The following is a 25,736-nucleotide window of genomic DNA, read 5'->3' on the forward strand; positions in this document are numbered from 1 at the left end:
AAATTTTATTTGTCACACACACACAACCATACACAGTATGACATGGGGGTGAAATGCTTGTAGCTGTACAATGCCCGACCATTAAATGACAGAAGAAAAGTTTTACAATATTTTCAATTTACAGTTTACTACAAAAATTTACAAATTAACTTAGGAATTTACAGTAAAGAATGTGCAAATAGCAGAAGAGATTATAAAGATAAGGATTATAAATTATAGGAATTATAGGATTATAGGAAATGTGTGGTGGTGCGTGTGGTGACGTGTGTGAGAGTCCAGTCTTATAGTGACGTGTTTGGGAGAGTCCAGTCCTTCACCTGGTTCAGGCCCCGAATAGCCTGGGGGAAGAAGCTCCTCCTCATTCTCTCTGTTTTGGCCTTAAGGGAGCGGAAGCGCTTCCCAGACCTCAACAGTGAGAAGAGTCCATTGTTGGGATGGGAGAGGTCCATCATAATCTTCCTAGCTTTGGACTTGCACCGCTTGGTGTAGATGGACAGCAGGTCAGGGAGCTCTGATTGAATGATGCGTTCTGCCGAGCGCACCACCCTTTGCAGATCTCGTCTGTCCTGCTTGGTGCTGTTCCCAAACCAGGTGCAGATGTTTGACGTCAGGACGCTCTCGATGGTGCAGGAGTAGAAGTTCTTGAGCACCTTCAGAGGCAGATGGAAGTCTCTAAGTCTTCTGAGGAAGAAGAGACGCTGACGGGCTTTCTTAACCAGGGTGTTGATGTGACAGGACCATGACAGGTCCTGAGTGATGTGGACACCCAGGTATCGGAAACTGTCCACTCTCTCCACTGGCGTGCCACTGATGATGAGGGGTTTGTAATTCCTCGCCTGCTTTGTAGTGAAGTCCACGATCAGCTCCTTAGTCTTGCTGATGTTTAGGAGGAGGTTATTCTCCTGGCACCAGGTCTCCAGGTTCCTAATCTCCTCCAGGTAGGCCGTCTCGATGTTGTCGGAGATCAGGCCCACAACAGCAGTGTCGTCAGCAAACTTGACAATGGAGGTGTGCTAAACATAGTGCTAAACATCTGTTTTATTCATTGCAGCTTTAAAAGCCAAATTCAGACCTGTTAATATTGTGACTGTAGGTGGTCTTGTTGAGGATGACACTCTTGAAAAAATGATTCGATTTTTCAATAACTCTCTTTTAGAGAGTATCTTCCTTTTAAACTTGCTGAAATCATCAGAAAAAGTGAAGACTTAGTCATCTTTTGACAGAGTCAAACTGCCTCATTTCATTCCTGCTACTGAAAGAATGATCAGTGTCTTTGACTTAATTTTTCCTTTTTAGTAATCCTGCACAAATTGCCCTGTGTTGCAGTTTGTGTATCAGCTATTTGCACTGGATTAATGTGACTTAATGGTGGCAAGTGTTCAAATCAATGTTTATTAACGGTTTCTTTAAGTGTTTAAAGATTAAGTCATTAACATATTGATGAAGTTTTCAAAGTTGCTCAGGGTGGAAAAAAAAGAGTGTTGGAGACCTGGAGAGGGCCTGACACTAGCCACAGAAAAACAAGGTGGAAACAAAGAAAATATTTCTTCAGAGGAAAGCATCAGGCAATGTTTCTTCTCTTTTATAAAATACAACATATCGCCACCAAAGAAAATTTCACTTTACAGTGTACACTATTCTCCCTGGCAAGATCTGGTGATCCGTTCATATTTACTGAGTAATGTCATGTATAAAAAAACATGATTTTCAGCCTTTTTAAAAGAAAGTGTTTTAGCTGTGTTCTCCTTGGGATGTGACACACTCAGCTTAGATTGATTTTCTCATTCAGCAGTGACCTGCTGCAAACCTTTGGCTCAGAATGGTAATTCCCTCTCTTACCTGATAAGGTACCTGATCCATAATAAATCAATTGTAATTAGTTTTATGTTTGCAGGGAATGAAGGAGGGGCTGCACTTTGCTAAGGGGACCCTCTGCTTTTTCGCCCCACCCTACCCACCATCCTTATTTGTTTCTAGCCACCATCATCTGCACACCTGATATCAGTTAATCTCCTGATTATTAAGTGGGGATTATTGATGCAGGAGAAGTGGCTGTATTTGCTGTAGTCTCTTCTGTCGAGGACATGATGCTTTTGTTTGCTCTTCACTGTTTGTGCTAAGGGTTTTATGTGTTTGTGTGTATGCATGCATGTTTGTTTTGTTTTGTTTTGTTTTGTTAGTCCAATAAAAGTTTACTGCCTAACCTTGTTTCACTTTTTATTTTTTGGCATGACATTTATGATTTAACATCCAGTCTGTCAGCATTTTGTCTCAACTAGTCTAAAACTAGTCTAACTCCTGCAGCAGCCAGTTTGTCACATGACTTGCTTGTGTCGAGGTCTGAACATTATCCAGTACTTTCTCATTTGAAAATGGTAGGCAGTCGACCAAATGACTGTGAGGCATACAAAGAGGAGTCCATTATTTTATATGTATTGTTTTACATCTGTATTTAGTACAAACTACATACAGAATCCTGAATCCCTCTTAGTTATGATGCAATAGGTGTAGGTTGCTGGGGGAGTATTTCTTCTTCAGTCACCTTTTTCACTCACTATAGGTAGGGATGGGTATTGATAAGATTTTAACGATTCCGATTCCATTTTCGATTCTGTTTAACGATTCGATTCCTTATCGATTCTTTTTTTTTAAAAAGGAGAACACTAAAGTTGATTAGCTTAGAACTGTGTTTTATATCTTCTCTTTGAACAAGATAGAAATTTAGGAGTAACATGGCCTTACAAACCCAACAGTGAGATCTTAAGAGATCCACAGCCTACGGCTCTTCAATGGGGTGTCACAGGATCCCCAGGAAAAAAAATGTATATGTAAAATAATAAAATAAATATTCTCCTGTAGCAATAACAAAGTTTAACATAAATTATTCTGTAGCAATTACACAAGAATATCCAGTAATGTCCTGCCTACAATTAAACACATTCACTTACCAAAGTGAAATCGGGGGCATCTGCTGTGGCAAATGGCTGCAAGCCTTTGACCACAAACTTAGACACTGCTTGGTGACATTCGTCTATCCTGGCCTGAAAGGAGACGCTACCGGTAGACTGCAGCGAGAACTGCCAGCATCTGAGCCAGACTCTGTCTCTCTCATCATGGTTATCTAAATGCAACGCACAGTAATAGCAGGTTTTGTAATAAGGTAGATCGCGCTAACATAATATGCAATGCTAATTGATTAGTTACCTGCAGTATTAACGGGAGAGGACGTGGAAACGCTACCGCTGCTGCTGGGTTGAGCTTCGCTAGTCCGGAGCGGATCAAAAACACGACATTCGTTGAAAGCAATCGCGTGTTTTTTGAGCAAATGCTTTTGCATATTTGTAGTGTTTCCTCCCTTTGATGAAATCTCTACTTTGCAAGTATTGCACGTTGCCCTGTTGTCATCCTTTCTCATAAAGTGTAACCAAACTTTTGAGCGTTTGTGCCGCTCAGGCGCCGTGTTTCCTACTGGATAAAAGACGCTACTCAACGTGATGACGTCATTCGGGGCGACTGGAATCGATAAGGGAATCGTTTTTAAAAGTGGCAAACGATTCCAAGGAATTGAAACAGTGGGAACCGGTTCTCAACAAGAACCGGTTTTCGATACCCATCCCTGACTATAGGGGTGTCCAAATTCATAGGCGGTCTACGTGGGCCAGGTCCTCCGAAGGCTGGGTAGGCCGGACGTGAGCGGCTGTGAAATTGGACGGTCTAGCCTTCAGTTTTGCGTCACCAGCTGTCTCGGTGGAGTTTAATAAACTCAGCCGTTTGCTCCTTGCTATCTAAAATATAACAGGACACTGGCGTAAATTCTCGATCATCTTAGACTTCTGTTTAATCAGTTTTCCGTTTGACATTTGTTCAGCTGTATCCTCAGCCAAACCGATTTACTCAAGAACAAATAAAACACTAAAAACAATAACAGTTTTAAGTTTAACCTAAGTAGCGAAAGACCGCAGGAGGTTTGAAAACGATGTGTGAGGAGTTCGCTGTTATCGCCCCGGCTAGCTATCGAGCTGGTGGGTAACAGACGTCTCCAAAAATGTTGGAGTTGTTTTGCAAATATGTGATGTCTTGATAAACCAAGCAGATATTTGAAGTTTACACAGCTACATTCTCACCTGAAAATATCTTAAAAGTTTATTTTGTGACCCAGAAAAAGGAATAAGAATAATATTAAAACTAAGTAGCTGTCACCATTGTTGGAAACTGGAATTGGCTGGGCCGCGCTATGAATCCTGGGATATGGTGGGCCACGAAGGATTACACCCGACCCATCCTTCAAATCTGAGGAAAAGGAGGACGCATTTGTAGGAGTCTATGAATTTGGACAGCCTTTGTCACGTCGCTGTGATGTAATCGGTCTAAAAGTGCAGCGTCAGGAGGATGCAGCCTATGAATTTGGACACCCCCTATGTGTTAATAGACCTATCTGCATTGAATCATACTTGCTCTCTTCCACACCATGTCTTTTATCCTGTGTTCCTTCTCTCACCCCGACCAGTCGCAGCAGATGGCCCCGCCCCTCCCTGAGCCTGGTTCTGCCGGAGGTTTCTTCCCACTGTCCCAAAGGGCTTGCTCATATGGAGGTCATATGATTGTTGGGTTTTTTCACTGTATGTATTATTGTAGGGTCCACCTTACAATATAAAGCGCCTTGAGGCAACTGTTGCTGTGATTTGGCACTGTATAAATAAAATTGTGCATATTTGATATTATATAGTTACACTGAGCAGGACTTTTGTTCCCAATATTTTTTAGTAACTCTAACACTTTTAACTAACTAAACCAATCAAACTTACAATCACCAATAAAGGACATCAGAAAACAACAGCACATTTTATAGTAATAATAATGACATACAACAGATGGTGTTGGTTTTGTACAGAATGTGACTCCTCTGTTTATCTGGCAAAAATGAATCAATCCAAAGATTGCTCCTCTGGGAAATATGAACTTGTTACAGAGAATTCATCTTGTAAATCTTTGAATCAGTGAAGTGGAAATGGAAGTGGAAAAAAGTTTTGTTTTTTCTTGGATTAAAGATTATATAACAAGTGATCAGTCCCAGGGCATTTACCCAGGCCAACCCCAAAAATTTAATTTGGTCACTTTTAGTGCACTTCAATACAACACTGAATGACTAAAACTGTTTGCAAAAACCATACTGAACTTTAAGGAGATGTTAATTCACTTTCTCCTGTTGTTATCATCATTTAAAATTGTTTTAAATATGAATACTATTCATGTGAGCCACATGATCACTCAATTCAATTAGTATACAGAAACATCTGTGCCGAGTATGTATGAGAAATGGAGTATGAGTTTGAGTAATTTACCTGTTCCATTTCCATTATCGATCACTTATTGATTCAATCTCTTAATCTATTCCCTTATCGATAGGGATGGGAATCAAGAACCGGTTTTTGTACTACTCGTTAAGTTACTATCATGTTACTCTATAAAATGATCTGAAACTCACTGTCTCATAATTACCAATTAACAATATAAACCTACAGGCTACAGTCCCACCCACCAACACAAATCCCTATCCTAGTGAGGACACACACACACACACACACACACACACACACACACACACACATATATATATATATATATATATATATATATATATATATATATATTAGTAGTTAGGTATGAACACAAAGCCAACAATACGAAGCAAAGATGAAAACCAAACTTTAAAGTGATGGTCATGTTGATTCTACTAAACAAACATGAACAGGTGGAAATGGAGGCTGCAGCCTGACTTCTCATCCCTTTTTTACCTGTTGAAGTTTAGCAGTGGCTGACTTCACCACAAATAACAGCTCACTTTATGACGATGCTGGGCTGGGGTCAGCATTCACTCAGCTTTAAGATTACTCTGTGTTCTTGGCTAGCTTAGCATTAGCATGCTGTCTTCGCAGGTGCTTGCAAGGACCTGAAGTTGTATTATCAGCATAATTGTTACTGTCCTGGAGCAGCCTCCACTTTACCATCATGCTCTCATCCTTTTCTGCGGTAAAAAAATCAAAGTAATATCCTTCTCTTCACACACCGAGGTTAATTATGGAGTTCCACAAGGTTCAGTGCTAGGACCAGTTCTTTTCACATTATACGTGCTTCCCTTAGGCAGCATCATTAGAAGACATAGCATACATTTTCACTGCTATGCAGATGACACCCAGCTCTATCTGTCCATGAATCCAGATAACACACAACAATTAGTTGAACTGCAGGAATGTCTTAAAGACATAAAGACCTGGATGTCCTCTAACTTTCTGCTTCTTAATTCAGACAAAACTATGGTTATTGTACTCGGCCCTGAAAATCTTAGAAATATGGTATCTAACCAGATTCTTACTCTGGATGGCATTACCTTGGCCTCCAGTAACACTGTGAGGAACCTTGGAGTCATTTTTGACCAGGACATGTCCTTCAGTGCACATATTAAACAAATATGTAAGACTGCTTTCTTCCATTTGCGCAACATCTCTAAAATTAGAAATATCCTGTCTCAGAGTGACGCTGAAAAACTAGTTCATGCATTTATTACTTCCAGGCTGGACGACTGTAATTCATTATTATCAGGATGTCCTAAAAACTCACTGAAAAGCCTTCAACTATGGCGCCAAGATGGCGCCGAGTATGGCAGCCTCGTCGCGAGCTCCCCCAAGCAACGGCTTTCTTCTGCCACTTGTTTTGCACATATTCAACTCTGTATATTTTATATATTTTATTATTATTATTATTATTATTATTATTATTATTATTTATTTATTTTTTTAATTTTTTTTTTAACTATTTAATTTGTAAAAATGTGCATACACACACACACCACACACACACACACACGTAGGAAAATATTTAGTATACACATCCAGAAATGCATACACTATTATATATTGTACATATATTTATTAGTTTCAGGTTGGCCATTCTTGTATTTTGCTCGTTTGTGTTGTTGTGTTTGCACATCTCTGTTGCTTGTGGGGCTCGCACACAAGAATTTCACTCGCATGTGCTGTGCCAGTGTGCCTGCACATGTGATGTGACAATAAAAGTGATTTGATTTGATTTGATTTGAACTAATCCAAAATGCTGCAGCAAGAGTACTGACAGGGACTAGAAAGAGAGAGCATATTTCTCCTGTATTGGCTTCCCTTCATTGGCTTCCTGTTAAATCCAGAATTGAATTCAAAATCCTGCTCCTCACATACAAGGTCTTAAATAATCAGGCCACATCTTATCTTAATGACCTTGTAGTACCATATCACCCTATTAGAGCACTTCGCTCTCGCTCTGCAGGCCTACTTGTTGTTCCTAGAGTATTTAAAAGTAGAATGGGAGGGAGAGCCTTCAGTTTTCAGGCCCCTCTTCTGTGGAACCAGCTTCCAGTTTGGATTCAGGAGACAGACACTATCTCTACTTTCAAGATTAGGCTTAAAACTTTCCTTTTTGCTAAAGCATATAGTTAGGGCTGGACCAGGTGACCCTGAATCCTCGCTTATTTATGCTGCAATAGGTGTAGACTGCTGGGGGATTCCCATGATGCATTGAGTATTTCCTTTTCAGTCGCCTTTCTCACTCAACATGTGTTGATAGACCTCTCTGCTGAATCACACTTGTTATTAATCTCTGGGTCTCTCAACCAGTCACGGCAGATGGCCGTGACTGATGCATCCTTTTCCTTCCCACTGTCGCCAAAGTGCTTGCTCATAAGGTTTGATCATATGATTGCTGGGTTTTTTCTCTGTATATTTTATTGTAGGGTCTACCTAACAATATAAAGGCGCCTTTATTCTAAAGACTGTTGTTGTGATTTGGCGCTATATAAATAAAATTGAATTGAATTGAATATCCACGCTGTAGACTGCCCCACTACTTTCCTTCTCCTTCTGGGAGCTTGAGGGTCCTGCACAGTATCTTAGCTGTTCCCAGGACTGCGCTCTTCTGGACAGAGATCTCCGATGTTGTTCCCGGGATCTGCTGGAGCCACTCGCCTAGCTTGGGACTCACTGCACCTAGCACTCTGAATAGCAGCTAGATAGCGTAGTGGTTAGACTACATGCCCTTGGAGCAGAGGAGCGCAAGTTCAATTTCCGCCTGGGACGTCTGTATCCAGTAAGGGTCCTAGGTTAGACTATATATGTATATATTAGGGGTGCAACGATATTCGTATCGATATTGAACCGTTCGATACAGTGCTTTCGGTTCGGTACGCATATGTATCGAACAATACAACATTTGTAATTTTTTTATCAATTTTCCTTCTGACGATGCTGTCTGTGTTGAGCGCTCAGTGAATCTGCGTTCGACTACTCCGCCTAGGCTGCACTGTCCAGCGCAGATCCACTGAGCGCTCCACACAGACAGCATAGTCAGAAGGAAGAGCGCAGGGCAAGCTAGCGAGACAGAAGTTAAGCTCTCCTTGCAACAGGCAAACTGAACCTCATTCAGATCTGGCGTTTGGAATTATTTTGGTTTTCATGTGACGTATGACCCTGAAGGTAAGCGAGTCATGGACTAAAGTAAAACAGTATGTTGGATGTGCCACGCAATGCTCAATTACATTGGTGTGAACTAGTGTGTTAGCGCAGTTAGCTCGTTAACGTGTTGGCCGTCTAGCCCCATGCACGGAGAGATCGGCGGTAGCTCGTTAACGGAGATTTGCCGTGTTGTGGCGTTAAGGTCATTTCAACGAGATTAACCTGAAAGCACTAGTGGGAACACAACGAATATGACTGCACATTTACGCCGACATCATCCTAGTGCAAAGACAAAAACAACAAGCATGCTACTAACTTTAGCCGAGTCATTTAGACAGCTGTTAGCACATGATTCTCCTTATGCTGCTGAGAATATAGCCCAGAAGAAGCGGATAGTATAGCTTTTATTTTGGAAAGAGACATTTCTCTGTAATAAACTCTCTTTTCCAAAGATGAGTGATTCCTCAATCAGATACAGGGCTTGCAATATCGCTAGCCCGACGTCCCGGGGCTAGCGATTTTTTTCAGTCGGGCTACCAAAATCTATCTCTGCCCTGCCCGTCGGGCTATTGTAGGAAAAATATATGTCAATGCTTTTGCATTCTTTCGGAAATGTAGCTGGGTAATTATGTCATTGGCATCGGTGAGCCACTGTCAATATGTGACATATTGAAATCGCGTTTGAATTTGCGCTTGTTTTTTTGCTTTCACTTTGCAATGACAGCACTGATCTGTGAGTGATGATAATTTGTGCACCAATTCCTCTGACATCGTCTTATTAATCGTTAGCTTACTATGCAAACATGACAAGTGAAATCTCCCGCAGCTTAAACATGTGAGAGGTTGATCGCGCAGAGAATCGCTGAGCTTATGTGAGTCCGTGTGTAAAAGTAGCAGGATTTATATTTCAGTTCTGCTGAGCCAAATAAGACAGGTCGGGGTGAAGAAGTGACAGCCAAAGAAAAGCTTACCACAAAACGGAGAAGTTATGACAAATCAGACTATAAGGCAAAAAGAAAGTGCAGCTTTATGGTTTCATGGACAAAATAATTTCTGTGGCTGCAATATGACGAGCTAAATAACCAGGGCTGCACATAAGTGGTCTGCAGGTGCGCATTCGCTGTCAAAATAAAAAACACGCACAAGGGTTAGGGTTAAATTTAAAAACTGTACTTTTGAGTTAAAATATATATTTATAATTTTAATAAATGACAAATTAAAAATGCATGAACATTTTTTTGTATCGAAAAAATATCGAACCGTGACACCAAAGTATCGAACCGAACCGAACCGTGAATTTTGTGTATCGTTGCACCCCTAATATATATATATATATCACATGAATAGTCCCTTCATGATGCTTTTCATTGTGAAGACCCCACAATAATACTCAATGACCAATTTGAGCAAGCAATTGGCAACAGTGGGAAGGAAAAATTCATTTTAACAGGAAGAAACCTCTGGCAGAACCAGGCTTTACCCACGCTCCCTAAACCCAGGCTGCTAGTAGAACGTCAGTTGTGTACCACATAGTTGCTTTCTCACCGTGTGAACTAAACTGACTCACCTTCCATCTAATTTTTTGCAACATGTTTTCACAATGGTAAATGGCCTGTATTTGTATAACGCTTTACTAGTCCCTAAGGACCCCAAAGCGCTTTACACATCCAGTCATCCACCCATTCACGCACACATTCACACAATCACTGAAAAAAGCTGCTATTTTGCTTTTTTAATCACGTAATCATTTCCAATAAAGGCCTATTTACTTCAGTACTTCCAGCCATTTATCAGTTTCCTTCCACTTATCCAATTCAAGGTCATAGGGTCCTGGAACCTATTCCAGCTGTCATAGGATGAGAGGCAGGGTACACCCTGGACTTCATACATATTTTAATCATTCATAAAACCATTAAATTGTTCAGCTGTACTTGAGTTACAAACTAGAACTCCCATAGAAACGGCCCATCATCAAAAATAACGTGAGAAAGTTTTAGGATTTACAATAAAGTAGTCATCACAATCAGAAGAAGCAAATATACCACCCTCTCACCTCCAACATGAAGAAGTGAGGGAGACTTATGATTCCCCAGTTAACAATGTGCCACCATAGTTCATCCCTGCCATTGATTTCTCCTCCATTTATTTCTGTTTTAATTCATGCGCCGGGTCTCTGTATTTGAAAGTTCATGCTCCTCTCTGAAAGACAGATTCATGAATAGAGTCCGCTACTTTTGTAGTCTGCTGCAGTTTTATACAATAAGCTTTTTTAGACGTTCAAAATCAATATTTAATCCTGTGCAGAGGCTAATCCCCAGGACTGGACCATTTGTGAGGTTCTTTGAGCTTTGTTACACATCTCCTGGCAGCTCTGTGCTGCAGATTGATTAGCTGTAGTGCCAGAATCCTATCAAATGCCCAGCCCTGATGATAGAGCAAACTCTCTCACTGCTTCTAGTTGACTGGACTACAAGATAAGGACAAATGGCAGTTCCCTTTTTCGTGTACACTAAGGACAGGGTGGGAGTGTCATGTGCATAAGATCAGCAGTTGTTTGGGAAGGTGTAAATTCACATTTTAGACGGCTCTTTTCCAAACAGTTATACAGTGAGCAGCTAATCAGTCAATCCAAAGACAATATATAGATGACTATTATTACCAAAGTAAAACAGGAAATAACTATGAATACTGAAAATGAGTGAACATAAAACGGTAATGAGGAAGATAGAAATTGAAATTGAAATTGAAAGCACTAAGGAAATGCAAGAAGATAAAGATATGAACAATAACTAACTTGAGAATCAAGCAGAAAATACTTAAACAAGTATTTGAAACCAAGTATTCAAAAACCCTTAATCCAACATCTAGGACCATGAGAAGACATATTGCTCATTTATACTTATCTGATAATCATACAAAGGTTCCAGATCGCCGCATGAATGTCCCCATTTTGTGCTGTTGTGCTGTGATGTGTCAGAACTGACAAATGTTCCAACTGAAAAATCAAGTTATTGATTTGTTTCTAACATCCAAAACAACCCATGAAAGTGCCCTGAAACAATTATGTTTCCTCTGTTAAGGGTCTAATGAGGACCTTCAAAGGAAAACTATTTGGGATTTGGTTTTAAGCACCAATACTAGCTGGTTTATTCAGGGGTTTTTTGTTTGTTTGGTCAGTTGCTAGGTTGGTTAGGGTTTTTTAACAAATAATTAAATAAATAAATACACTCTTTTACACCCTTTTATAACTGTAAATTTAAAAAAAAATTAAAAAAACAGCTTAGTTTTCAGCAATGCAGACCAACTATGGACAAAAGATTTGGCCTGTCTAAGCAATGCAAAGTCCCCAGCATCCAACATCAGCATGGAGGAGAGAAAGGCATTCACATTGCTTAGTAATGACGACAACATTATCATCCATCTGGATTGTCCGGATTGAACAATTGTCTGTAATTATCAATCTGTTGGTAGGCAGCTTTAAACACCAAATCCAGAACACTTTGGATTTTTTTGAGAAAATGAGAGATGCCGTTAGGGAGGCAGATGAAACAATGGCCTCATGCGATGTTCTCTTTACTTGTGTTCCAGTCAGTGAAGCAGTTTAAGTAGTTCGTAAGAAATTACAAGACAACCCCAACCTCAGCAACAGAACCACCCTCAGCACCCACGAAGTGTGTTTGCTCTTGGAACTGTGTCTTGATTCTGCATATTTCACATACAAGGGTTGGTACTACAGGCAGAAACATGGGTGTGCCATGGTTTCCCCAGTTTCACTTATTCTGGCCAACTTATAAATGTAAGAAGTGGAAAAGAGGACTCTGTGCTCCAACCCTGCAGCACCAATAAGTCATCGGTTCAGGTACAGTGGCTTGCAAAAGTATTCAACCCCTTGAACTTTCCCACATTTTGTCACATTACAACCACAAACATGAATCGATTTTATTGGAATTCCTCGTGAAAGACCAACATAAAGTGGTGCACACGTGAGAAGTGGAACGAAAATCATACATGATTCCAAACATTTTTTACAAATAAATAACTGAAAAGTGGCGTGTGCATAATTATTCAGCCCCCTTTGTTCTGAGTGCAGTCAGTTGCCCATAGACATTGCCTGATGAGTGCTAATGACTAAATAGAGTGCACCTGTGTGTGATCTAATGTCAGTACAAATACAGCTGCTCTGTGACGGCCTCAGAGGTTGTTTAAGTGTCATGGTTTCGGCTGTGTGGCAGGCAGGAATTGGACCCAAACGCAAACTCACGGGGACACGGGGGATAAACTCAAAAAGCACAGCTTTATTGCTGGAAAAGCACCTCACAAGTTATAGAAAACTAAACTGGGAAAAACTAAATATAAAGCTCACCAGAAAACACAAGGAGAATCACACACAGTCATGAGGGAGAACGCGACATCGAACTGAGGGAGACGCGGACGTAAATCCACAGAGGGTTAAGGAGGGAAGTGGGAGCACACGGGGAACACAGCTGACACAGATAATCGTAACAAGACAGGGCAGGAGTGAACACAACATGATGCATACTGATGAGAGACTGTCAAAGTAAAACAGGAAGTACACAGAGGTTCAGACAGAAGGAGAGAGAGAGAGAGCACAGACATAACGGGCTGGGGAAAACATGGAATGAAACACAAGGAGGGGAGATGAGGGCTCACAGATACAGAGGGGCACACAGAGGGTAAAGGTCACAAGGGGAAATCAAAATAAGTAACAACTTAACAGAGCAACCCAGGAACCGTGGCCTAAATGTGGAAGAAGGTGCTCTGGTCAGATGAGACCAACATGGAACTTTTTGCCCAAAATGCAAAACGCTATGTGTGGCGGAAAACTAACACTGCACATCACTCTGAACACACCATCCCCACTGTCAGATATGGTGGTGGCAGCATCATGCTCTGGGGTGCTTCTCTTCAGCAGGGACAGGGAAGCTACAACTGTAGCTTGCCTCCACCAGTGTATGAATGTGAGAGTGAATGAATAGTGGTATTGTAAAGCGCTTTGAGGGGTCCCGAAAAGCACTATATAAATGCAATCCATTATTATTATTATTAAGCTGGTCAAAGTTGATGGGAAGATGGATGGAGCCAAATACAGGGCAATCTTGGAAGAAAACCTCTTGGAGTCTGCAAAAGACTTGAGACTGGGGCGGAGGTTCACCTTCCAGCAGGACAACGACTCTAAACATAAAGCCAGGGCAACAATGGAATGGTTTAAAACAAAACATATCCATGTGTTAGAACGGCCCAGTCAAAGTCCAGATGTAAATCCAATCGAGAATCTGTGGCAAGATCTGAAAACTGCTGTTCACAAACGCTGTCCATCTAATCTGACTGAGCTGGAGCTGTTTTTCAAAGAAGAATGGGCAAAGATTTCAGTCTGTAGATGTGCAAAGCTGGTAGAGACAAACCCTAAAAGACTGGCAGCTGTAATTGCAGCAAAAGGTGGTTCTACAAAGTATTGACTCAGGGGGCTGAATAATTATGCACACGCCACTTTTCAGTTATTTATTTGTAAAAAATGTTTGGAATCATGTATGATTTTTGTTCCACTTCTCAAGTGTACACCACGTTGTGTTGGTCTTTCACGTGGAATTCCAATAAAATTGATTCATGTTTGTGGTTGTAATGTGACAAAATGTGGGAAAGTTCAAGGGGGCCGAATACTTTTGCAAGCCACTGTATGTGGCAAACACCTGGGTGAAAGTCAAATCTCTAATTGCTATGATTTATACATCCAGGGAAACCAAACAACCTCTGGTTAAGCAGATAGCACAAAACAGAAGAGCTAACTCATTAGGTCAGGACTCCGCAGTCTATTTACACCTACAGACAAGTGGACACTCTTTCAATGATGAGGCTGTACACATCCTGGACAAGGGAAAAGACCATCTCTGAATCGAGGAGGGGGCCTAAGGGTACATCTTTCACCATCTTACAATGCTGTGATTGCAACCATTCCCCAACTCTCTGTGAATGGTACTCATGACCATTGATCAGTTGTCACTGATCAATGTTCTTTGATCAGTGGTTGTTAATCAATGGTCATGTGAATTTGCATATTAACGATCATAAAACTGACCTTACAGCCCATTGTTCGTAAGTGGTGCTAATTTCGATCAGTAAGCAAATGTACTGTTTATAATGTTGAGGAAACCTCCAGTCAGCTGAGACTGAAGAAGTTAGTCGGATGAGCGATGACGTTTCTCCCAATGAAAAACGTTACATCCAGCTGAACAGAATCAACTTTTTGGGCAGCTTAACTCAAGCATTATTATTCATATGAAAACTGAAAAACAATTAGGTTTTTGCAGTGCAGACTTTGAAAAAAATTTATTGTTCCAACTGTTAGCATGCAGTGTAATTCTGACCCTTTGTTGGCATCCAGAATTGAAAATGACGTATTTCCTGTCTCCCTCCCGTCTCCCCAAACAGCTCACTGCAGATGGCCCCGCCCCTTCCTGAGCCTAGTTCTGCTGGAGGTTTCTTCCTGTTAAAAGGGAGTTTTTCCTTCCCACTGTGGCGAAAGTACTTGCTCATAAGTGGTCATCTGATTGCTGGGGTTTCTCTATATTATTGTAGGGTCTTAACCTTACAATATATATTAAGTACTTTGAGGCGACTGTTGTTGTGATTTGGTGCTTTATAAATACAATGTAAATGTTTTATGCAATACTTTGAATTTACTAATAAAACTGGTGAGGGGGAAATAAGAAATTATGCTAGTTTGCCACATTCTGATTGGATGGGACTGATTTAAACAATAAAATCAAAGAAATTCAAAAGAAAGAAAATTATGATGAACGAACTTTTTTTTTTCATTAAATCAAATCAAAGGTGCTTTTATAGGGGGGGGGGGGGGAGCAGGGGATATTTTTTTAATGACCCAAACCTTTTTCAAGAACTGTAACTTTTGCACTGCAAAGATCACATGCAGTACACACATCTTATTTCTCTTTCAAACAGAGAAGTACTTTAAGGTAATAACCATTTTAAAATAACCATTCCTGGGAAATGCTTCATCACCTTCAGTATGTTTTTTTTTTAAATCCGTTTACAGGGAGGGTTACAGGGAACTGAATTTGTGCATTCCTGCATGCCTTGCCAGCATTCACATGGTTACCACTGCTACACATTGTTAGAGACATCTGAATGAGTGCTGGCTATGCAAGTTTTAAGGTGATTGCCCGAGGGGCAGTAGAGTGAAAGAGCGAAGAACAGAGCCAAAGGGGGTGTGGAGTTGGAGGGGGCATAATCCTAAAAGGATTGGAAGTCTACCCCCCATCCCACCACTCACCCACACACACAATATACACATGCACACATCCAAGTCATTCCCTCCATACATATCCCTCTCTGTGTTTCAGGGGGTGATGGGTACTGGATGGGGTCAGTTGGTTTTGTGGCCCTGGTGTCTGATTTCTCCCTGCTTGTAAACCCCACCACCCCACCACACCCTCCCTCTATCTTCATTGTTTGCCTTCTTAATGAGAGGGGTGTGGCCATAGGGGCCAGTGACTGACAGCTACATACTCCTCACTCACTGCTCTTCACTTTGTCTCTGTCAGTGTTCGCTGCTGTCTGTTCTGTACCTGACACTGAATAACGAGACATGTTTCATTTCAGGTTTCTGCCTTCTGTCAGTCCAACACCTGGGTGGATTCGTAGCAGTACCGTCAGAGTGTGAGAAAGGACACTTTCTGGAGAGCACAGTTTCTTAAGGGGGAATTAACAGAGTATTAACAGAGAACACACTTTCATGGAAACTACACAGGTTTCAACAGGAGGCACTCGGGGATCCACCCTGACTGCCTCCTGTATATAGATGGGTCTATACTGCTCATGCTTTGGGTTGACTTTTTAAAAGGCATGTTAACCAACGCATTGCCTTTCCATTTGCCAGAATTAGCGTGTGTAATAGAGATATGAGCAAGGCATCCTTTAGCACTGAGGCTTAATCTAGTAACATAAAATCAAAAGAATATTTCAAACCTAGTTTCAGAATTTCCCTAAAATTTAGTGATTTAGTCACACAGACTTATACTTGACAAAACCTTAGGGGGTTAACAGTGTTGATAAAGTGCACATTACCAGATTTCTCAGGATTTCTTTTACTTGCATAATGGAAATGGGTTAATGAATAGAAAGGTTTAACTTCAGACTTTAATCAGTCCACTATGTTGCATTTTCTTTAATCAAGCAGAGCATGTTTCTCTATTTGTTTAAAACTCTGGACAACGTGTTTAAACATTTCCCTCCCTGTTTACATTTTGAAATTCTGGTTTTGATTTACAGATTTTAAAAAAACTTTAGTTTGAAAAAAATAGAAAAAAGATAGATGTCCCTGGGCACGGGTCCTCTTTCAGTGCACTTTTTGGAAACTACAAGTTAAATCTTTGAAATACATGAAATCTAAAACTCTTGAGATGCCGATGGCCTGAAAAGAAATTTTGACACATACATGGCTAACGAAAGTATATCTTAGAGTGACAGTGTCCAACTTGACAGATGGACACCTCTAAACAGATAAATCTTTTCATACCTGTGCACGCCCATTTGGTGATCATAAAATGTGTATTCTCTCTGTTACATATGCACATAACCAAAGAGATTAAAAGGTAATCACCAAACGGTATTTATTATAACCGTAGCAACAGCCCCCTCACTCGAGGTGCAATATCACTGATCACACATATATATATATGTGTGTGTGTGTGTGTGTGTGTGTGTGTGTGTGTGTGTGTGTGTGTGTGTGTGTGTGTGTGTGTGTGTGTGTGTAAGCATGTATGCGGAAGTATGTACACACGCATGCATATATGCATGTATATATACATGTATGTATGTGTATGTATGCAGGTGTATGAATAAGTTGTACATATCTTTCTTGTGTAAATGTAAATCTATCTGTGTTGTTATGTAAATACTTACTTACGCTATTGTGTATTTCACACGGAGAGATGCCAAACTGCCTTTTATTGTTCTTGTAACAGTGACAGTAACAGCTTTTCTATTCTATTCTATTCTTATCAGATTTAGGGTTGTGGTATCATACAAACTGTGTGCCTAAATGACATGATCTATAAATCAATATTGCAAAAATATGTTTAAATTTATTGGTAGTCTTTTCTGATATTAAAAAAATATATATGTAAAATGTAAAAAAAAAAGGCTTGACTGCTTTTAAATATAACAGATAATTTTAAAAGATTTTTTTAAACTGTGTACTTCACAGTATAAAATCGCTGTGTTAACTGCAGATGGTCTCTTGAGCTTGAGCCATCACGATATCAGATTTTCATATGATTTTTCCACATCATTGTGCTGATGAAATAAATCATATTTTTCTGTAATATGTCTGGGAAAAATACTAATGATGCTCTCAGTCAAATTTATCTTTGTTTACTGTGTGCTGTCTGTTTTTGGGGAAAAAATTAATTAAACTCAAAATACCTTTGTCTGGTAAAAGAGTCTATAACACATCCAAAAAGGACAGTTACATGATATTTTGAAAATTCAATATAGGTCAGTACATGTAAAACATTTCTTGTAGTAGCATCTCCTCAATGTAATTGTCCTGAGGAGGTGTTACATAATCACATTCTCATCATACTGAGAAATTTCCAGAAAAATATATGAAAGACAAACTGCAGATCAGCTGTACAGACTCATTTCCTGTAGCATAAGAAAACAGTTCAAAGACCCAAAGCTCAGTAAGAACTAGATCACTCACACTTACCACAGCAGTTTTCTACAGATTATCACATGACACAGTCTTGGGGAAATAATGCACTAAACAATCCTAAATTTACATCACCTAAGACAATGCATCAGATTAGAAGATTTTTATACAGTTTTGCCTCTTACTGAGGCAATTTTTCAGTATTATCAAGTTTTAGTATTGCTTACCTGAAAGTCCCAGCTGGGCAAGAACTGAGGAAAATCACAGTCATAGCAGATAGTGTGTTTTAGTTATCCAGGATCACGTGTTCTCCCCCTAAAATCTTCTCTGCACACTGAAGATTTTAGGGGGTTTCTGCCCTGCCTGCATGGAAGGTTCTATGTGAGATTTTCATATACAAGGTGGGAAAATGTGCAGCAACCTAGCCAAAGCCTCCTCCATGCTTTCTGATAACCTGGGGTTTTATGCATCTTGCTTTTAATAAGCACCAACACCACAGATGAGAGCCTCTCCAAACTTAACCCCCACCTCCAACACACACACACACACACACACACACACACACACACAAACCTCTTCAAGCTGCTTGATCCCTGGATTTACGGGTTTAGTATTAAGAAAATACTCCTGCAATTTGGGATTAGACCCACAAAAACCCTCCACAACAATGATTCCGTCCATTTGATATCTTGATACTAGTGATCAATCCCTGGCTTTGTCACCTTCGTCAACAGCCAATTTCCGGGGGAAAGCGATGAGATAGATTACAAACTTGTTCATACTCATTTACCCAAACAACATACCGATTTTATTCTTTTTGATTATTATTCATTTTTTTTCCTCAAGGCCACAAGGCAGACTTTCTCCATTAACATAGATTATTTGGTTATTTACTTGATGTGTTGTCAATAGAAGAACAAGGTTGTTTGAGATATGCTTGTGATTAACTCGGAATAAAACAGGTTTATTTTTTTCTATTATTGCACCTTAAATGAAACACTACAATGTTTTTTTCTAATGTGATAGTTAATAGTTTGTTTATTTGTGTTTTCTTTCGTTTAACTGTTTTTAAAAGCTCTGCCATTTTTATTATCTGATGGAAATTCTTTGAAGTAAATATTAATGCGACCTAAGTGTGAAACCATATTGGAAATGACTTAACACTCAAAACACTACGCCTAATAAATATCAATGTTTTTCGTTACTCTTCAAAGCCAGATTAAAGCTAGCGTTTAATTTAATGAATGTTAACATTATTTGTTATAAATGTTTCTTTAATTGTATCAAGGTTCCATCTCAGGTTTTGCACCTGAATCGTGGTTTTCTCGCTGTAATGGCAGCCGAACCACTCTCCAACTTTCTGACCTGAACTTTTCACTCATGTCACGTGATGTGACTTAGATTCGCAAGGGGCGGGCTTTTCGGTGTCAAACTCGGGGGCTGGTTGGTCGCTGTCGTGGCTTGTATAGGCGCAGAGTGCCGTGATTGGCTCGCAGAAAGAAGGCCCGTGTGCTTTCTGGGCTCATAGAAGCTAGGGCCCTAGAGACGTTCATTAATCTCCATCCGTCAGCGTCGGCTGGAGACAAAACGCTCGCGGAAGAGAGAAATAAGGCCTATTTTTTAGTTTTTGTTCATTTCTCCGTACGCATTTGTTTAACAGATCGAAGACAGGTGTGGTTTTCACGTGGAGCTTCCGAACCTTTTTTCTTACCTCTGCCAAATAACAAAAAAAATTGCGCTTCATGAGGATATTTTTCTTGAACTTTGGATCTTACTGTTTTGACACTTAAAGGGAATTTTAAAATAAGGAGCCCGAAGAAGGTGAGACTGAAATGTGTTCCTAATTTTAATTGTTCTTAATGATCTATTTTTCTCTTCGCTTGTGAACGTGTCTTTCTTTTTCCTTTTTGAATATGTAATCGTTTTATCAACGAAAACTAGCTTTAAAAGGCAATGTTTAAAAACAAGTCAGTCAATCAAAAAATATAATTATTTATCAATGACATATTTCACAACTTTAACAACACAAAACTTTTAAACGTATCAATCGCTCCAGCTAAAAGTTGTTTTGTTTTTTGTTTTTGTTTTTTTTTGGGGGGGGGGTCTTACTTTCTATTCTGTCGGTGGACTTTCAGCCCGCAGCCTACCAGTTACTTTCCTGATAAGGGCACTCTGCTAATTGTCGCACTGTTGACCTAATCTAAATTGTAATGGAGTTCATTTGCACACAAGTTTAGCATTTACATTGCGCGGTTTGTCTGCTTCCTGTGGTTATGGAAATAAGTCGGGCTTTATTTGGCGCTTGAGGCCTCAGTTCAGATCCAACAGGAGGCCCGCGGCACCTTCCAGGTGCTGCCAAACGGACCCCAGTGGATTTTGGAAATTCTGAGCCAATATTTAGCCCCACACTAATGTAGACTCGAGTTTTACAGAAAAGGATAAATGAATCAAATCCAACATGATGGATATTCCCTGTAAATTTAGATATGGAAGCTTTCTGTATTTTATCATGTCTTTATTGTTATATTTTCTTACCCCAGTTTAGGTTATGTTACTTATTTGAACTCATTTTCAGCGAAAAGCAGTAATGTTACATGTGTCAGATGATTACGTGTGCCATTTTGCGCATTCTTTTTTTTTTCAGAAGAACTGCTGGAGAAATACAAAAGAAATAATAAAATATGAGCTAGAACAGGAATAGCAAATACTTCTTTTTTTAATTTATAATATTAAGATCTAGTGAGCAACCACTTAAGACTCTGATACTTGCAAAGACGTCTGCTTGAGAAAAAAGTTCATTTGGACTGACGCAAACCTACGTTGCTGCAGATCGATTTTATTGATCTATTGAATTAATGAAATCATAATGAAGATCTGAGTGATAACAGGGCTGTTAAAACATCCTGGTGGATGTTTAAGAAAAGTCAAAAATGTGATTACTAGATTAATAGTTTAGCGGGAGTTTGAGGTTTTCTTTATGAGAAAAAAGAATTCAGTTTCCCCGTAAGCATTTTTTGGGGCGCGTGGGGGGGGGGGGGGGGGGGGGGGGGAGGGGGGTGTCTCTAAACTGATGTTATCTTCCAACACGGGCAAAGTTCAGGCGTTTTGTAACACTTTGTTCCAGTTTATTTTACTGCTGGAGTTGGGGGGTTTCCCCAGCACAAATATGTGAAAAGGTTCATATGGTATATGGTTTGTGTTTTCCTTTAAAGCTTCTTGGTGGGTAATTTGGTTTCCAGTGATTATTATTGTTCATAATACATTAACATTCATGGGCTAAAATGATTTTAAACGCCCCAAATATAAAATAAAAATATAAAAAATCAAATGTTTAAATTGACGATCAATATTGTTATACTTTTTCTAACAGCATGAAATTGTATTTGTGTTTTTCGTGTTTTCAGAGTGTTAAAGGCTGTGATTAATGTTTGGGGTTGTTATTATTATTGACAGGCTTCTCCCCAAAGTCAAGTTTTGCATCGTTTCTGCGTGTGTGGTTTTTTGTTGGTTGTTTTTTTGTGTTTGTTTTTTGTGAGTTTTATTTCTCAGCGAACAGTTTTTTTTTTTTACTTACGTGATAAGCTTACGAAATTACCTCTTTTCAATAAGTTTCTTTTATTATGAGTATTAATTGTCGCGCATCTGCGTCTCACAACCAGAGCCGGACACAGGGGAGCTGAACACTCGACAACCGGGAGATCTACACCTGCCCTCTCCGTCCAGACTCCGGTCTCTCCTCCCGCTTGCTTCTAGCATGATGTCCTATCTCAAACAGGCCCCGTACGGCATGAACGGGCTGGGCCTGAGCGGAGCTGCCATGGACCTGCTGCACCCGTCTGTGGGATATCCCGGTAAGGATCCGTGAGCTGCAGGGTCGGTGCCAAACTGACGACTACGTGAACTGGAGATGCAACATACTGAGACGGGGAGGGAATCGATTCACCTTCCTATTCCATGAAAAAGCATTATAAAATTATCATTTGCCGCCTGTAACATAGAAATGGAGCCGCAGTTAGAAAGTCCATAAATATCAGTCTCAGATTATAGCAAAGCAGGAGAGGCGTTTTCTCTAAGTGCAGAAGTGGATTAGTTAACTCACCAGGACACCAGAACATCTGACTAGCGCGCGCATAATATTCCTCCACGCTTTTTTTCTATTTGTTTAGCAGTTTTCAAGCTTTAACCGTGCTTTAAAACAAGTTGTACAAACTGATGAAAGACCTCTTTTTAATTTCAAAGACTATGACCTGCACAGGCCCATGACTGAGGAGGACACTGAGCAGGTCCTCCTCAGTCATGCTGGTTACCCCGATCGCTGCAGAGACTCTATACTGTGAACTGAATAAACTGGGTGGCAGTGGCAGATATGCAGTGGCATATCTGGGATATGAGTGTTTAAGTTTTTCATTATCAGACTGTAATAATTAGACTTATAGTTCGAGTGTATTACTAGTGACATTACTGGGTGGGCCCGGACCCCTGAAGCCCGTGTTAACGCTGGTTAGCTGTGAGAACCTAACGCAGACTACCGCATGAGTTTCAGCCAAATTATTCCCAATAATATCTTTATAATAATAACCAAATTGCCATAGCCTAAAAAGTGTTTTGCTTCAAGCTAATGGGAGGTTTGGTTTGTTTTCCGTTTTCGTACTGCTAAGCAGTGAGTGTAATGATTGTGACAGATCCCTGCTAAGCGTCATATTATCGTCCTTTAACATTTTTGGAATTTCGATGGTGAATTTGTAAGGAGCACTGTTATCTGGTAAATGTTCTTATTAGATAAATTACTTTGAAATCCAAAAGTGAAACTTCAAGACCGAACTTTGTCATTGCTTTATTTCGCAGTACTTCGCAAGACCATAATATGATATTTCATACAGGCCTATCACTCCCCTTTGTCTCGATTGGAGGAAATGCTTATATGTCAAGATTTAATTAATCTTAAAAAGGAATATAACTTCTGCATCCAAAAATTAAAAGCAAAAGACTTAATGAAGGTGCGATATGCTCGAGGTTTGGAAATTTGTAATTTGGGACGAGCAAACTAGTATTATACGGTATTCAATAGACTTCAGTCCAATACTAAACAAGCACTTCGTTTTCAGCCAACCCGCGGAAGCAGCGCAGGGAGCGAACCACCTTCACCAGGACTCAGCTGGACATTCTGGAGTCGCTGTTCGCCAAGACCCGTTACCCGGATATCTTCATGAGGGAGGAGGTGGCGCTGAAAATTAACTTGCCGGAATCAAGAGTGCAGGTCAGCCACACACAAAACCTGTTTCCTGGTTTAGAACTTAAATGTTTAAATGTAGGACAAGAAAAGGCACTTCCATGCACCGAAGTTGTCGTTTTACATTTCGTGGCACCTTTCGATGGATTTTTTAAAACCTCAGGCATCTGCATGATTGTGAGAAAAGTCTTTAGTGTAAGGGAAGGATTTGGCTGGGCTGTGGCAGAACGCAGGGCCACCTTTTGATGTGGTGAGCTTTCTTTAAAGAAGGCTCTGAAAGGTTTTCCATGGGTGGCTTTAGCAGCCCTCTGCTGGGATTATAGCATATCTGGGATATGACACTATGACAAGCCCAGATATCTGTATTATTATTTCAGCTGCAGTGGTTGATTTTCTTATGGAGATTTGCATTTAAAAAACGCTTTTTAAATTGATGTTATAAACCACAAGGTCATAGAACACCATTTTACATTAATATACTCATCGTATAGTTGTGACCATAAACGCCATCACAGGATTTATTAAAATAAAATGCGATAAAAAGAGTTCTTAGGCAGTTAATATAGTTTAATGCAATCTTTTGAACATTATGAAAGCAGTGTATCAGACTTACAAGATGTAATGTTTCAAAACTGATAATTTATTTACATTTAAAAATCAAAATATTTTAGAATACTTTTATTTATCAGCATTTTCCACTTTTTACAAAATATTTTCTAAAGCATGTCATCACTTATATACATCACCACAGCACTTACTGAAGGAGGCACCAGACAAAAGTTTAAAGTTAAAGATGTCGCTGGCATGCATCAGGTATTTTTAAAATATCATCAACACTGGACATTGCATTCACCACAATTTGTAATTTACATAAACATCTTAGTGTTAGATGCCTTAAATCTTTGGCAAGTTTGAAAAAATGAGTAAGAAACAGATTTGTTTTTAATTGTTTTTGTTTTCATAATTTTTATTCATTTCATTCAAAATATTTTTAGTGCCAAAAACATCCCATATTTACACATTCTAAAGATTAATTAATTAATTTATGTATTTATTGTGCAAGTGTGTACAAGAGGTAAGGTGGGATTACATGAGGAAGTATAATAACAAACAGCAACAGCAAGTGTTTCCTTCATGCTATTTCAGCCAGGTTTTACAGTTTGTTATTTCTGACCTGGTGCATGCATGACGATGACCTTTTGACCTCTTCTCCTTTCTCAGGTCTGGTTTAAGAACAGACGAGCCAAGTGTCGGCAGCAGCAGCAGAGCAGCAACAGTGCCAAGGTAAAACCACTGAAGAAGAAGTCATCTCCAACCAGAGAGAGCACTGGTTCAGAGAGCAGCGGTCAGTTCACTCCGCCAGTAGTGTCCAGCTCCTCCTCCACCTCTTCCTCTTCATCCGCCTCCTCTTCCTCATCTGTCTCCTCTGGTCTAAGTGGACCTGGTCTTATTAGCACATCTACCTCCATCACCGCTCCAGTGTCATCCATCTGGAGCCCGGCACCCATCTCACCAGCACCAGCACCGGCCACTCTGCCTGACCCTGCCGCCCCTACCAGCGCGTCCTGCATGCAGCGCTCTGTGTCATCATCTGCGACAAGTGGAACGTCGTCCTATCCTGTTTCCTACAGCCAGACAGCAGCAGCGTACAGCCAGGGATACCCGGCTTCAGCATCAGGTTCCTATTTTGGTGGCGTTGAGTGCGGCTCATACTTGGCACCCATGCATTCCCACCACCACCCGCACCACCCTCACCAGCTCAGCCCAATGACTAGCAGCTCCATGTCAGGACACCCACATCATCACATTGGCCAGACGTCAGGACACCACCATCATCACCACCACCCACCGCACCACCACCAGGCATACAGCGCACCCAGCCTCGCCTTTAACTCCACAGACTGTCTGGATTACAAAGAGCAGACAGCAGCTTCAGCCTGGAAACTCAACTTCAACGCCTCCGACTGTTTGGACTATAAAGACCAGGCCTCATGGCGTTTCCAAGTGCTGTGACTTCCTGTATTTTGTTTTCTCTTCTGTGCTTTTAAAGAAGTATTTTTTTTTGTTGTTGGTGGTTTATTTTTGGAGATCCTTTAAAGTAAAAGTAGTGACATTTGAAAAAGGAAAAAAGTTTAACTGTGAGCCAATCAATATAATTTGAAGCCTCAACTTTGACTGTGTGCTTTTCAGTGGAGTGATTCATCCAGGATTATTTTTCTACTCCAAGATTCAAGACAAACTGACGCTATACCTTTTGAAGGCCTTTATTAGTGAAACTTCAATGGAATATTTGTTATAGTCCAGTCTGGGATTGCCA

The 25,736-nt window shown here is 40.2% G+C and overlaps 1 protein-coding gene across 2 annotated transcripts in view; it reads left to right on the plus strand.

Annotated features, from left to right (window-relative positions):
• The first annotated feature begins 8,486 nt into the window (after window positions 1-8,486).
• Window positions 8,487-25,736, plus strand: part of LOC146571919 (homeobox protein OTX1 B-like) — a 17,542-nt gene continuing 292 nt past the window's right edge. The window contains exons 1-4 of one of the 2 annotated variants that reach the window (XM_085278553.1): window positions 8,487-8,519; window positions 21,849-22,040; window positions 23,295-23,446; window positions 24,641-25,736. The exon at window positions 24,641-25,736 is cut by the window's right edge and continues 292 nt beyond it. In XM_085278553.1, coding sequence (XP_085134679.1) covers window positions 21,944-22,040; window positions 23,295-23,446; window positions 24,641-25,432 — 1,041 coding nt within the window. In that variant the 5' untranslated portion in view covers window positions 8,487-8,519; window positions 21,849-21,943 and the 3' untranslated portion in view covers window positions 25,433-25,736. Of the gene's footprint in view, window positions 8,520-19,749; window positions 20,011-21,848; window positions 22,041-23,294; window positions 23,447-24,640 lie in introns of those variants that run through there. The other variant, XM_085278552.1, reaches the window with a different exon arrangement.

The sequence above is a fragment of the Mchenga conophoros genome, linkage group LG6 (assembly GCF_057382185.1).
Source record: "Mchenga conophoros isolate Kocher_MC1m ecotype Shallow Benthic linkage group LG6, M_conophoros_male_GT1.1, whole genome shotgun sequence".
NCBI lineage: Eukaryota > Metazoa > Chordata > Actinopteri > Cichliformes > Cichlidae > Mchenga > Mchenga conophoros.